The following is a 14,506-nucleotide window of genomic DNA, read 5'->3' as shown; positions in this document are numbered from 1 at the left end:
TGTGACATTTTATTTCATTTTACACTATGTTTATCCAAATGAACACTAATTAAATTGGCCTTTCTTTCCATCTCTCTGCCTCTCTTTCTTTTTTTTCCAGGAGGCAGTTTGGGCTTGTTATGGGGGTGACCGGAAGGAGAGAGTGACAGAGGAACAGTGATGCTACTGTTTACATAACGAGAGACTCTCTCTCTCTCACACACACACACACACACACATCCATGCACACATGCTCAAATCGCCAGTCCAGGACATACACACTCATTTAAACACTTCCACACACACATACATACACATACAGACACGTATTCAAGGGACTCACTGACTGAGTCACCACACACTCAGAGGCACTGAATCACTGACTCACACAGGAACACACACACCCATAGACAGACACATTCACAAGGGGAAAAGGTTGTTTGGGAGAGCCGGGACTGTGTGTTGTGTGTGCAATGGGCCAAACTGAGCGACAGCTGTGTGTGGGTGTTGGATACCTCTGAAGGGTCAACACAGCGGCAACCCTCGCCCTCCCCCAGTCCCTCCGTCTTCCCCTGACATCCACTGATCTCGTAGCTACCCCTAAAACACACTGTCATGTCTGAGATGAGGACCAGGAGAACCCCCTTTCTCCCTCTTCTCCCATCCCTTTCCTCACCCTTTGGGTCCCTATCCCTGCTCCTCTCCTTCTGCCTCTCCATTTCTTTCTACTCGGCACTGGCGCAGCAGACTGTGCCTGTCATCTCCACGGTGCAGGGCCGCATCCGTGGCATCCTGACCCCGCTGCCCTCAGACCTCCTGGGCCCCGTCATCCAATACTTGGGAGTGCCATATGCAAGGCCCCCAACGGGAGACCGGCGATTCCAGCCGCCGGAGCCACCTCTGCCCTGGCCGGGAATACGAAATGTGACGCAGTTCGCTCCCGTTTGCCCGCAGTCGCTGGATGAGAGGAGCATGCTGGGAGATATGATGCCGTCCTGGCTCACGGCTAACCTGGATATAGCCGCGACGTACCTCACTCACCAGAGTGAGGATTGTCTCTACCTCAATATCTACGTGCCCACTGAGGATGGTGAGTAAAACCAGGGATGTGCACTCAACACTCAGTCAGAGGAGTAGGAGTGAATAAATATGCATATATGTTTAGGTTTAGAGTTTAATGTTTAGTTCATGGCCCAAATCAAAGCGGCACTGGCTCACCAGAGACACTTTCAGGGGCATTTGGGCTGTGACAAATGAATGAAACATGAAAGTGTCCTGTCACGGCAAAGACAAAACCCTGTTAAATAAATATTTTACCATACATTTTTCATTTTTTTTATTGTTTTGAATGTAGAATTTTCAATTCCTACTCACCTATCCCCTCCACCCCCTTTGCACACTGCTGGTTTTAACCAACACTTAAAATGCAGACACCTGCGTCAATCGCCAAGGGGTTTGCGCCTTTACTTGTGGAGGAAAGTGGGAAGGACACAGATTCACTCATGCATACATATTGGCTCATACACATGCATGTGACCCTGCACACACACAAACACACATACATACACACAATAGTAATGGCATGAACACTTCCACTCCTTAATTTATATCCACCTGCTCAGAATTGAAGATGGAGGTTGATATGAAGCATAGGGGAGACAAGGAGGCAGACTTTTCTGCTATTGCATGTACAGTATAAGCCCACATGGTGTTGAAAGGCCAAGATACATACAAATGGACACATGGGCAGTCAGACAGGCACACACACACACACTCCTACTATGCAGCTGACAGGAAAATGTATTCAAACAACAGGCACAATGGAAAGCATAAGGAGGGTGGGTGGAAATACTCCCATGCACAAAACATGATTATGTACAGCACTGGCATCAGGTGCTTCAGTGGCGTCACTGCAATGGCCTGAACATGTTGCCAGGACGTATGAAATTTTATTCCTGTGTGTCATTTTTCTGTTGTCCTCCCTCTTTCCTCAGACATCCATGAGGAGGGGGGTCAGCGGCCAGTGATGGTCTACGTCCACGGGGGCTCGTACACAGAAGGCACCGGTAACATGATGGATGGCAGTGTGCTGGCAAGCTACGGCAACGTCATTGTCATAACCCTCAACTACCGCCTAGGAGTACTGGGTAAAATTATATATCTTATATATCTTTTATGTATATCTGCAATCCACAAGACTTGTGTATATGGTTAATATGGAGCCATACCTCAAATTAAATAATCCTCATCCTATTAGCTTCACTGTTTCCATTACTGCAAAGCACACTCCTGTATTCTATAATCCTGTTAATTTATCCTGACTGTGAATTTATATGTTCCCTATATAGGTACATGCATATGGCCACACATATAGTGATAAATACATGCTTTGTGTAGTCTGCCTTTAGGGTTGATTTTTCTAGACTTTATAGGATTGCAGGCTACTTGGCAGCAATCTATAGTTTAACAATCCAGTTTAAAGATGGCAGTAGTTGTGCTTCAACACTGTGCTGCACCTCATGAGCAAGAACAATAGAAGTGCAATTATTGCAAAGGTGCTCTGGGTACCTCGATAATATCTCTGTGTTCTCATACACCTTCTGTATAGTCATTTACTTAATGAAAGGGGCTAGAAGGGCAATGAATGGATAATAACCTGAAATGCAGTGTAAGCATTTCACATGGATTTAAGTTGGGAATTGAGCTGTTTAAAATGCAAAGGACAGACAGAATATTTTAGAGGAAGTGGTATTGGATGTGAGATTAGTCTGTAATGGGGTCAGTCCTCAAGTCTGAGCAAAACTTCAACAATAGATAAATGCCACAATGTTGATTCGTATAAAACCACATTTAATGTTGTTATTTTATTTCAATTTTATTTCCTTTTGCTATAGGTTGTCAGATTTTCATTGGATTATATGTATTTATTTGTGAAGATCAATGTGTACCATTTTAACAAAATACATTTATTGTGACTCAGGTGTCCTTTTCCTCATAACCTGATTTCTTTGGGGTTCAGATGGAGGCACACAGAGATATTGTTTTTATGTATCAACACGTTTTTCCTTTTTGATGAAATTTACATTGTATCCACCATCTGGATTGTTTAATCCTTCAACGAACTATAAAATGTGAAAACCATTAGTGTGTTATCGTAACGCAGAGCGCCTTTTTTTTTTTTGAGTGAAAACATGTTCAGAATGGGTTTCCCTAGTGGAAATAAACCCCCTGAAGCCATTTTTTCCCACTACTAGCATCAACTCAAATCTGATCCTTTTCACCTCCATGACTCTCTGACTCAGTGCTCTCTGAACGGAAAAAATCTGATTCCCTGTGGTTTTTCTAATTTTAGATGGCTATGCAAAGCTCACGAGCTGAATTCATACAATATTTCGCTTTTATTTGTGGCTGTGATTACGAGAAAATGGCTAAGCCTGGACAGGACAGTGGGGTTGACACACACATTCGTAAAGGCATCATTTACAGAACCACACCGAGAGCTAGAGTATTGAGTTGCATGTGTGTGCTGTGCACAGTATGTCTCCTTATTGATTACTGTAAGTCAGGGGTAGGAGATGTGTATCATACCATTTGCTTGGTTAAATTATGCCCTCACTTTAATAAATTGGTAGTCGGTGAGCCCGGTACTTAATATTTCATGTGAGAAAATTAATTAAAATGAGCCAGCAGGTTAACAAAATGTGTGCATACAGTATGTTTCATAATTATTTATTCTACTTAATTTATGCAGTTGTGTTAAGAATGATTTAACCCACACACCATAATCACTTAAGTTGACTTAGTTGTGAGTGATATTTCGTAAAAAGACAAAATATTTCATGATGTACAGTATATAGAGAGATCCATCCATGAAATTTACTTCTACATAAATTGTTACATTGACTAATCTGTCATCCGTCAGTTTACTTTAAAAGAGCAAAAGGTGGAAAATCTTTGGGATGGTTTTTCTATTTTAAATAATTTAGTGCTGTAATTTTGTTTTCTAGCTTTTTAGCACATTTTGTAGTTGATTTGTATACACACAGCACATTAATATTGTTCTCCCCGTTCTGGTTCTCTAATTTAATGGAGAATGTTTTTGCACTGGAGCAGAGCTGAATGCATGGCAAAAGGCTAAAAGATACAACAACAAAAATATTGATTAGTTTATGAGCTCCATGTTGGCTTTTCTATTTTTTAGATGCTTTCAAGGCTTTCATTAAATATTGATTTTGTAAGATGGAATAAATCTGCATCTGCTTGGTGAGTGAAACAAAACTGTTTAATTCTGACCTTGGGGGAGGAAATAGTTGCAGAGCTGTAATCACCACACTGAGCCAAACAAATCCTACATGCTTCATTTTGTCTTCATCTTCATCCTCTGTTTTTATGCCTTCTCCAATGTGATCATCATCATCGTCATCATCATCATCATCCACCATCACAAATAGCAGCATCTTCCTCTTCTTCCTTGTCACCCTAAGTTGGATGCATGAGGTGAGCCAATACATGCAACATGCAAATACACAATTATGCACAGCGCTATTTTCTGCTCATTCTTACTTAATCAGCTGGGATTGGTTTCTATAGAAATGTAAAGGACGTAATTAAATTAAATTGCTGACCCAAATCTTACTACAGTATGCAAACACATCGCACAGTATGTAGTAGGTGTTCTTTTTTTTTTGTATGAGAGAAATTTCTGACAAAATGAGTGATGGAACGTCTTCTTTTAAACAACACTGCTTTTCTTGCTCATTATACTCGTATGTGTTCAGGGCCAGCTGGAGGTTCAGAGAAATGAGCCTCTGCAGTAATGAGATATACAGTAGTGGAGTGAGCCATTAGGATCCTTTGTGTTTGCTTAATAAAGTCAGCAGTAAAGGGAATAAGGGATAGCTGTGTTTGTAAATGCATATGTGTGTAGGTTTATGCCTGTGTATGAGTAAGCTGATATTCACTTATATGAATATGGATGTAGCCTGTCGGGTATTTCCAAGGGACTGTAGGGAGAAGCACGTATTTTTCTTAAATTTTCTCTTTAAATTTATGATGAACCAGACTCATGCATAATTGATCTTAACCGTGGTGTTACCATGATCTCATGTCCAACATCAGCCCCTCTGCGTGCTCCTCTGAGCATCGTAAGTGCAAGATCTCGCTGCTCTACCCTTAAAAAGTCTGCAGAAATATCTCCCTGTGATCGACTCATTATTTTTACATGGTTTGCTCTGTTGTCTGCAGAGCTTTTCAGCTTCAATTCCATTCAAGTCTTTTCAACCTAAGTGCTACATGCTCCACCGTATGTAATAACAGAACCACTCTGTCTCTTCGCCTGCAGGGTTTCTTAGTACTGGTGACCAAGCAGCAAAAGGGAACTACGGCTTGCTGGATCAGATCCAGGCTCTGCGCTGGGTGAAGGAGAACATTGCAGCTTTCGGTGGAGACCCAAACAGGGTCACTGTGTTCGGATCCGGGGCCGGAGCCTCCTGTGTTAGCCTCCTCACCTTGTCTCATTATTCTGAGGGTAAGGGACACAAAATGCTACGTACCTAGTTGATTTTAGTCCACTGACTTAATATAGGACAGGTGTGCAAATGTTTGGACACTTTCTACACTTGTAGCTGGTTGAAAGATACTTTGATACCACATAAGTGGATGTTGTGTATTTTGACATTCAGGGATAAGAAACTTTTGAACGTCTCCAATGGGCTGATACATTATTCGCTGGTGTAAATGCCTGAATATGCTTTTGAATTCCACTGAATAATACAGCTGTGCCTGTGAATCATGTAGCTAAGAACTGTATTAGTTTAAACTTTTAACCTGGTGCTCCAAGCATGACCTGTCAGCCTTTTGAATAATGCATGTGTGTGTGATTTCTGTGTTTTCTTGCTGTGAGATTGCATGTTGTGCATCTGTTTGTAAATGCATTGTGTAGCCCTCCAAGTGTGCAATCATATGGCTGTGCATTCATGCATGTATGCGGTGTGTGCATATGTGTGCGTGCGCCTTTGTGTATATGCTTTATACACCTGTTCGTATTCATGTTTGTGTGCTCATGTGTGTCCCAGACCTGTTCCACAGAGCCATCATCCAGAGTGGGAGTGCTCTCGCAAGTTGGGCTGTCAACTACCAGCCCAGCAAGTACGCCAGGCAGCTCGGTGAGAGGGTTGGCTGCGGCATCGATGACAGCACCCAACTGGTCACCTGCCTCCAGGGCCGGAGTTACCGGGAACTTGTGGAGCAGAACATAACACCAGCCAAATATCACACGGCTTTTGCCCCGGTGATTGATGGTGATGTTATACCAGATGACCCCCAGATTCTGATGGAGCAAGGAGAATTTCTGAACTACGACGTGATGCTGGGGGTTAATCAGGGTGAGGGCGTGAAGTTTGTGGAGGGCATTGTGGACTCAGAGGACGGTGTCACTGCTGAGGACTTTGACTTTGCTGTGTCAGACTTTGTGGACAGTTTATATGGATACCCAGAGGGCAGAGACACACTGAGAGAGAGCATAAGGTGAGTGAGTTTGTACATGTCTGAAGATATTTAAGGAGGAGTGTGACATTTTGAGAAATATACATTGACTTGATGTGTTGCTGAGAGTTAGATAAGAACAACTATAATGTATGTTAGTTTAGCAGAGAGACTGGAAACATAATGAAAGATATTGAGAACTGGACAGAGCTATGGGAGCTAAGCTAATTGTCTTCTAGAGAGAGTCCAACATTTACCACATGCAAATGGTGTCAGTCTTCTCTTATTTTTTAAAGAAAGTGATAACATTGTATTTTGTATATATGAACACACAGTATCTCTAAATTAGTACTTGTATATGCTGTAACTTAAAATAATGATTGGTAGAATATTGGACTTGATCTTATTTGATAAATTGGGAGACAAATTACCTTATTGGCTGATATTAAATGTATTCATTAAAGGTTCATGTACACGGACTGGGCAGACCGCGACAATGCAGAAACCCGACGAAAGACTCTGGTGGCGCTATTTACGGACCACCAATGGGTGGCGCCAGCAATCGCCACAGCCGACCTCCACGCTCAGTATGGGTCTCCCACCTACTTCTACTCCTTTTACCACCACTGTCAGAGTGATGCCACTCCGCCCTGGGCTGACTCCGCCCATGGCGATGAGGTGAGATGATCAGAGTGCTGTATTGCTTTACAGAGAAAAACACAAGCGACAGTAATTGTTGGCACAAGGAGTGATGTTAGATATCAATGAGGATGGTTACAACCTGACATTTCACAAAAGATAGAGTGACAGGATTGGCTAAGGTTGAGGCACATAGGTGTCTTAATGTCTTAACGATTTCCGACATATTGAGAAGCATCCAGAGCTCTCGCCTTAGATATTCGTGAAGGTTTGCTTCTCACTGATCTGTTCAAAGCGCTGAACACATCGAATCAAGCTGTTCTCTGCAGCATGAAATATTTGAAATGACTCATAGAATTTATGATTCTGAAACCATCTTATCTACCTTATAGGTGCTGCAACGCTGATTAGATTAGAGCTTAGAGCTTATACAGAAATAATTATCCTTAATATGTATGAAAAAGTGTTTATTAAACATTACTTTACATATAGCCTTTTCTACACTTGAATGTTTATGTGCATGAATTTGTGGTTTGGAGTGTGTGAGGATGACTTTCAGTCCAGATCAGGGATGAGTTGTCAAACTGAAGATGACTTTAGTGACCTGAGTGTAAGTTCACTGCAGTTACTATGAAGCTGTGTCTGGCTCCACTTTGAGAGTTTTACATGATTCAGCTATGATTAAAGACACTGTCACAGGAATGAATATCAACTGCTGGCTCTAACAGTGAGCTATTCTAACATGTGTGTGTGTGTGCTTGTGTGTAGGTGCCCTATGTGTTCGGCGTGCCCATGGTGGGACCCACTGATCTGTTCAACTGTAACTTTTCCAAGAACGATGTGATGCTCAGCGCTGTGGTCATGACTTACTGGACCAACTTTGCCAAGACTGGGTGAGCTGCTGAACGTACACCGCTGTGAGACGTTGATTGTTCGCTTGACTACACAATTTAGAGCAAAATCAAGAAAACAAAGGCAAAACAAAACAAAGAGCAGCTTCAGCATGTTTCACCTCCATTTATTTCTACCCTTTTAAACAGAAGGGTCTGTTTGTAACTCCTGCTATTAATATCTAATCCCCACCCACATGTAGAAAATGCCCCATGATAGTGAATGAAAACCAGGCCGTTTAATCACATTTTAGTATGTTAAAGAAAATGCACAGTGGAAGAGTCTGTTGTTTTACCTTTTATCTTTGACTCTCCGAAGAGACGTGGGTTTGGCAACGTGAAGCGCTGTCGCTCTAAGTGTGGACAGCTCTTGATTTTACATGAACAAATTCTCTTCCAAGCTCGAAATTAGACAGTCGAGATTCAAGTCCGTGGTGTCATCAAGAAAAATGGCACAGTGCCTTTCTGCTTAGTTAGTACAAAAACAGGAATATTGGGCACAGAGTTTAGTTATCTGGCCGGATTCACACAGAGAGGACAATCAAAGATGCGGGGAAAAAACATTTAGAGAGGAAAACAGGTTTTGATCACTGAAGCATTAAGCAAATGTATGTCCTTCAAATTATGTTCATATGCTGCTATTTTGCATTTAGTTGAATGCAATTTAGGAAAAACAAATGTAGATGTGTGCAGGCGTCTTTCATCAAATCAATCTGTGTCTGTTTTTCTGTCACAATAAACACCCCCAAAAAAGAAAGGACCACATAATGAAGGCTTAAACTCAAAGAAGCGAAGTCTCATTGCAGCTTTAGAGGAAAGTAGTGAAGTTTTAGAGCAACAAAAACAAGGAAAAGGATATATTTTCGTGTTTTTTCCCTCAGAAAAGCCTCTGACAAGAAGACAATGCCTTAGATACAATCATGAAAGCAGCATTGCAGACTGTTTTTTGGCAGAGGAGGGTGTGCACAGGTTTTCTGTTGTGTCAAAATCTTGACAAGGCTTTTCTTGTCTGCACCTTGCCTGAGAAAGTTAAAGGACCCCTGCTCTTGAAAATGCCCTTGAAGGAAGCAAAGGTAAAATCCTAAAAGACGAAGAATGAGAGGTTGGCCACAGTCTGATAAATCTTTTCTTCTCAACTTCTTTCCTACTCATTCATTCATTTACGGTCCAAACCAAGAGAGAGCTTATTCAGTATGTTGAATAAAAATGGAAATGATTTGCCAGTGTCTAAAAAAAGCCTCTAGACATCTAATTTATTAAAAAGTGAAATGATTTGCCAGCAGCTAAGAAAAATACAGATGTTATAGAAAAAAATCCACATTGAAACTCTTACAACCTGACAATCCACTCTGATAAGAGTAGCTTTTATCTCCCCTCTCTGACATGATATACAAGATAAAAGTAATTGTTGAGGATGGACCCTCTTTCTGCAGTGCTCGAAGTGAGTAATTACCAGTAATTAATCCAATTGAGGCTCACTCCGCTGAGACCTCTTCAGATTTACAGAGACATCTACAGTCTAGACCTTGATCTAAATCACCACAGAGCCTCGCTGTCTCAACAACATACACGGTCAGGACAGTGCTCACACATATTTTGACTATGGTGTGAAAAAAGAATTGTATTTGATGTGGGTACATTAACGCAATCACTTCAAACCAAGTTAGCTGCCTCTAGCCCGTAGTCTGTATTGTCATTACCATGGCAGCAGGCTGCAGAGCAAAACCACCAAGGAGGGATGTTACAGTTTCAGTGTGCACTTCAATTATCAATGGGGAACTTTATCTGAGGAGGGATTTCAGTTGGCTGAGAGTGCCTCAGATGGTGATGGAGCTCTGCGACAGCTCAATTTAACGGGGAGGATGTGATGCTCCCTGATGTATATTTTGTAAGCCTCTGTGTGGGCGTATGAATCCTCAGCTTGTGTGCGTTTGTGTGCCGGTAGGTCTTCACGCTTGCTGCCTTTCTTTCTTCCTTTTTTTTTTTGCCTCTCATAAGGTGTTGATTGACAAGTGAGCACATAGTGTGTAACTGGCAGGTCTGTGAAGACGTGCTGCTGTTTCATTTACAACATCTCAGCTGCTGACACAAATAAGTCGGCAAATCGAAGAATAAATGCCTGTCCGTATGTGTCAGAGAAGTGATTTTTCAGGATGTGTTCCCTGTACTAAGCACACAGACACATTCATCTCCAATGTAGATGTCTTTGCTACACAGGCAAATATCTGCACACTGTACAAACTGCACAAGCCTGAAATGTGCAACTAAAATGTGAGGCATGTAAAGCAGACTAAAAAGATCAGAATTAAACCACATTTGAGCTTTGTTTACAGGAAAATAAAAACTCGTTTTGCTTAGCACAACTATTTTTTCCCACTGGTTTGTGTTATGTCACTTGGATATTGATTAGAAAGATGTGTGCCAGCGCTGCTGAAACTGGCCAGCAAGAGAGAAACTCAGCATCCTGCAGAAAAAAAAGTCCTCAGCAGCTCTATTAGTCAAGTCTGTGACACACGAAAAGCTGAAAAGCTTGAAATATTGGCATTTTTCTTTCAAGTAATAAAACATGTAGAATCCAAATGGCAGATGTGCGAACATGTGTATTCTCTGTTTTATTTGTGACTCATTAAACCTTGATCATGAACTTGTGAAGAGGCTGTAGTTATTAGCAGCTACGTAAATAACTGTGTTAAAGCAGAAGTGAGTGATCCGGTCGTTTTCGCTAATGCTGCGTTCCAGGCAGGCTTTTGAAATCGTAAATTACAGCTTCAAGTCACATCTTACGACTTTGTAGCGTTCCAGGCAACCCACTCGTGTTTTTCCGACCTGTTTTACCGGTGAAAGTCACTATAACGGCCACTCGTAACTTCCGACCGGTGAACTCGTACCAGATCGAACTGGTACCACTTCACGGTCGGAAAAATACGAGTTTCCTTGAACGCACCATAACAGTCCTCGTCGCTACGTCACCACATTCACGGCGTTCCTTGGCTGCACACACAGCCCTGCATGCCGTTCCCTCTCCTCATTGGATAAAAACTGTAGGATACGATAAATGTTTTCTCTTCGGCTCAGAGCAGAGCAGAGGGACTGAGAGACCCGTGTTTCAGTCCAAACACTCTATGTAAGTGATTGCTGTCGGAAGATATAACTATTTAAGACTTATATTAACACAAATATATGACTCACTTCTGCTTTAAGTTAAGTTATTGAATTGAAGTTTTTTAAATGCTTAGCTGACAGGTATATCTCTACTGTTTAAATAATGTTGTACATATCTCTATATCCTTCTGTATATTGCAGGTATTTGTCCAATAACACTTGGCTCAGGGACAATGAAAAAATGTCATGCCAAAGTAAAAAAAAAAAACGAACAAAAAACTACATAACCATCTAACCCATCTTGATGTGAATAAATAACTCATTGCGCTTTGCTCTTTCCAGTGATCCCAATCAGCCGGTTCCTCAAGATACCAAGTTCATCCACACGAAACCTAACCGTTTTGAAGAGGTGGCCTGGTCTAAGTACACCCCAAAAGAGCAGCTGTACCTCCACATTGGCCTCAAGCCCCGTGTCAGAGACCACTACCGGGCCACCAAGATCTCCTTCTGGCTCCAGCTGGTGCCTCACTTGCATCACGTCAATGAGCTCCTCCAGTCCGTGTCCTCCTTCACGCATAGTCCCTCTCCACAGGACGACACCCCTTATTCTTACACTAAGCGCCTGTCCAAAGGTTGGCCTCCGAGCAGTACACGTCACCCGGGCTCACAAGGAGGAACCCCGCAGCCCCCGGAGGCTGCTTTAGGCCAGGGAGGAGAGGAAAATGGGGTGCGCGTACCCAACGAGGACTACTCCACCGAACTCTCTGTGACGATCGCTGTGGGAGCGTCACTGTTGTTTCTTAACATCCTTGCGTTTGCCGCTCTGCTGTACAAGAAAGACAAGAGGCGTTTGGAGCATCGTAGGCCTCGTCCACTTCCTCCCCCGAGACGAGATATCACACCTGCAGATGTTGCCGCCCACCTACAGGGGGAAGGACTGATGTCATTACAGGTGAGTCTGTCGTTGTAATTTTACTTGCATATATTCACACTGGGATGTTTGAAAAGAGATAAATTATTTAGGTTCTATTAAAAGCAGTCATGCTTGTTGTGTATGATAATTGTGCATATTTTTTCATGTTTAAATAACATTAAGCCAGATGAGGTCGTGTGTGATGATCTGAATGAACTCCTTTCTTGCCAGTGGAGCAGCTGCCAGTAGAGCACTGCAAAACAGGGCCTGTCAACAGCAGACATTATCAGTTGTGTGAATGTATGTGTGTGTGTGTGTGTGTGTGTGTGTGTGTGTGTGTGTGTGTGTGTGTGTGTGTGTGTGTGTGTGTGTGTGTTTGAGCGTGTATCTGTGAGTGTGTTTTGCTGCATGTGGGAGCTGCGTCCAGTTGCCTGAATTGCTTCCAGTTGCCTCCAATTCCGACATCGACTATATGGCCTCATTTGGACTCATAGATGCTTTGAAACCTCAAATTACTGTTAATTGGCAATTCAACTACATTAATGTAGCGCAGCATTGCAGCTGTTGGTTTAATTGTGTTTTATTTATTTTAAATACCGTCCTTTTTCATGTGGTGTTTTGTAACCCACTGGACACTGGACTGGTGTGACAAGCAAAAATCAAGCATAGTCTTTATGTCAGGGCAAATTATTCGGGTTTATGTTGGTGTTATTCATGACTCTGACAAAGAAAGAAACACATACAAGCGCCACAGATGACCAGCCAGAATCAGTCACACTCAGTCAGGAGTGCTTCAAATGATGATGACGACAAAGAGCAGGAAAAGTCTGAGTATAAACTAAACTGAACTTTGAAGCCCTGACTTGTCTCAGTCTTGAACAAATGTGGGGCTTTGACAAAAGGCTGAGCAGAAAAACAAAATAATTTATCATTCAAAACATGCATGATAAATGTTAGTTCATTTTGTTCTACTGAGCATTTTGTTTCTTTCATACTTAATATTGAATACATTTGCCACCATAACATACATTAATATACTTTAGGAAAAACAAGTTGATCAGACTTGAAATTATTACTTGATTAATGACAGAAAACTAACTATTTTCAAGATAAATTAAATGTTATGTCCTTTTTTTAAGCATACAATATAGTATTTTCTGGCTCCAGGCTCTCAATTGTTAGGATTTTCTATTTTCTGTTTTACTGTATATTATTCATTGTAAATAGAATATCTTTACTGTTACTGATTGGTTAGACATCTGAAGACACTTTGTACTTCAGGAAATTTTGATGGGAATGTTTCACTGATTCACAATTTTTTCAAAGGTTGGAAATGGATAGGATAGGAATGATGATTCAATTAATTAGAGAATAGTTGTGGATTCACTGATAATGTCCTTGTTACTTTGACTCCTTATCGTCATCATCTCTCAAACCGTTAACCCTATCTTCAGGTGAAGCAGCTGGAGTGTGACGCAGCCTCAGCAGATGAGAGGAACAACACTCACCACCATCACACTCTGGACACGTTGGACGCTCTGGACGGCATGGACACCCAGGACATCTACAGCACACTGGACACCGTGCGCCTCACCTGCCCGCCCGATTACACCCTCACCTTGCGCCGCTCCCCAGACGACGTTCCCCTCATGACGTCTCTGACCCCAGGATCGCTGCCTGTGACCCCTGGGTCGCACCCTGTTACCCCAGCAACACCCATGACCCCTATGACACCCGGATCGGTAGTGGGCATGAGGATGGGGCACCCTCACCAGGGGTACACACACCACAGCCCATATAGTAATACACACTTGCCACATACACACATCTCCACACACACACACTCCACCACACGTGTATAACCGCAGCAAGATGCTCACACATACAGGGACATAATTATAACACACACTCATACTGACATACACACGCATACACATGCACATACACGCACACACTCACTCACACACACACACACACACACACACACACACACACACACATACACACACACAAAACAAAAGACTTAAATACCTCTACTAATTGCCCTGCAGGATTGTTACAGATGGAGTGACAGACAGACATTTTCAGTAACAGGATGAAAAGACAGACAGCTGTGTGTTGCATGTCGGGGGAACTGAAGACAGACTGGATCCCAGGAGATGCAGTTCTATGCATCATTCGCGCATAACCTGGAACTTGTTGAACCAAGACCAGTCCATCAAATGTCTCAAAACCCGCTTTGGATATTAAATCGTCTGCCTTTTCTACACCTGAGGTGGAAGAGGAGCAATGTGGCAAAAGGGTCAGTCATGGATCAGTTTACATCTCCTACTGTACCTGTGCTGCACGGTGAAGCAGGGCCGGGAACTGAGCAGAGCAGAGCAGAGCGCAGATGCAGAACTGAGCTAAGAAATATCACACACAGACTGCTGATGTCAACTTGAACAACCTGTGAAATGTGAATGTAGCATTTTTTTTCCATTAAAAGATCAAAGGCCCT

The 14,506-nt window shown here is 42.4% G+C and overlaps 1 protein-coding gene across 1 annotated transcript; it reads left to right on the top strand.

Annotated features, from left to right (window-relative positions):
• Positions 1-741: 741 nt before the first annotated feature.
• LOC311004459 (neuroligin-4, X-linked-like) lies at positions 742-13,868 on the top strand (the record flags this gene model as incomplete). The annotated part of the gene is made up of 8 exons (XM_083996531.1): positions 742-1,069; positions 1,974-2,126; positions 5,321-5,506; positions 6,054-6,504; positions 6,927-7,140; positions 7,870-7,994; positions 11,436-12,033; positions 13,461-13,868. Exons 1-8 carry the CDS (start codon positions 952-954, stop codon positions 13,866-13,868), a joined length of 2,253 nt encoding a protein of 750 aa, XP_083852657.1. The 5' UTR covers positions 742-951.
• Positions 13,869-14,506: the final 638 nt, after the last annotated feature.

This window comes from Trachurus trachurus (assembly GCF_905171665.1).
Source record: "Trachurus trachurus genome assembly, chromosome: 21".
Taxonomy (NCBI): Eukaryota; Metazoa; Chordata; class Actinopteri; order Carangiformes; family Carangidae; genus Trachurus; species Trachurus trachurus.
This window is presented reverse-complemented; position numbering and strand designations above follow the sequence as displayed.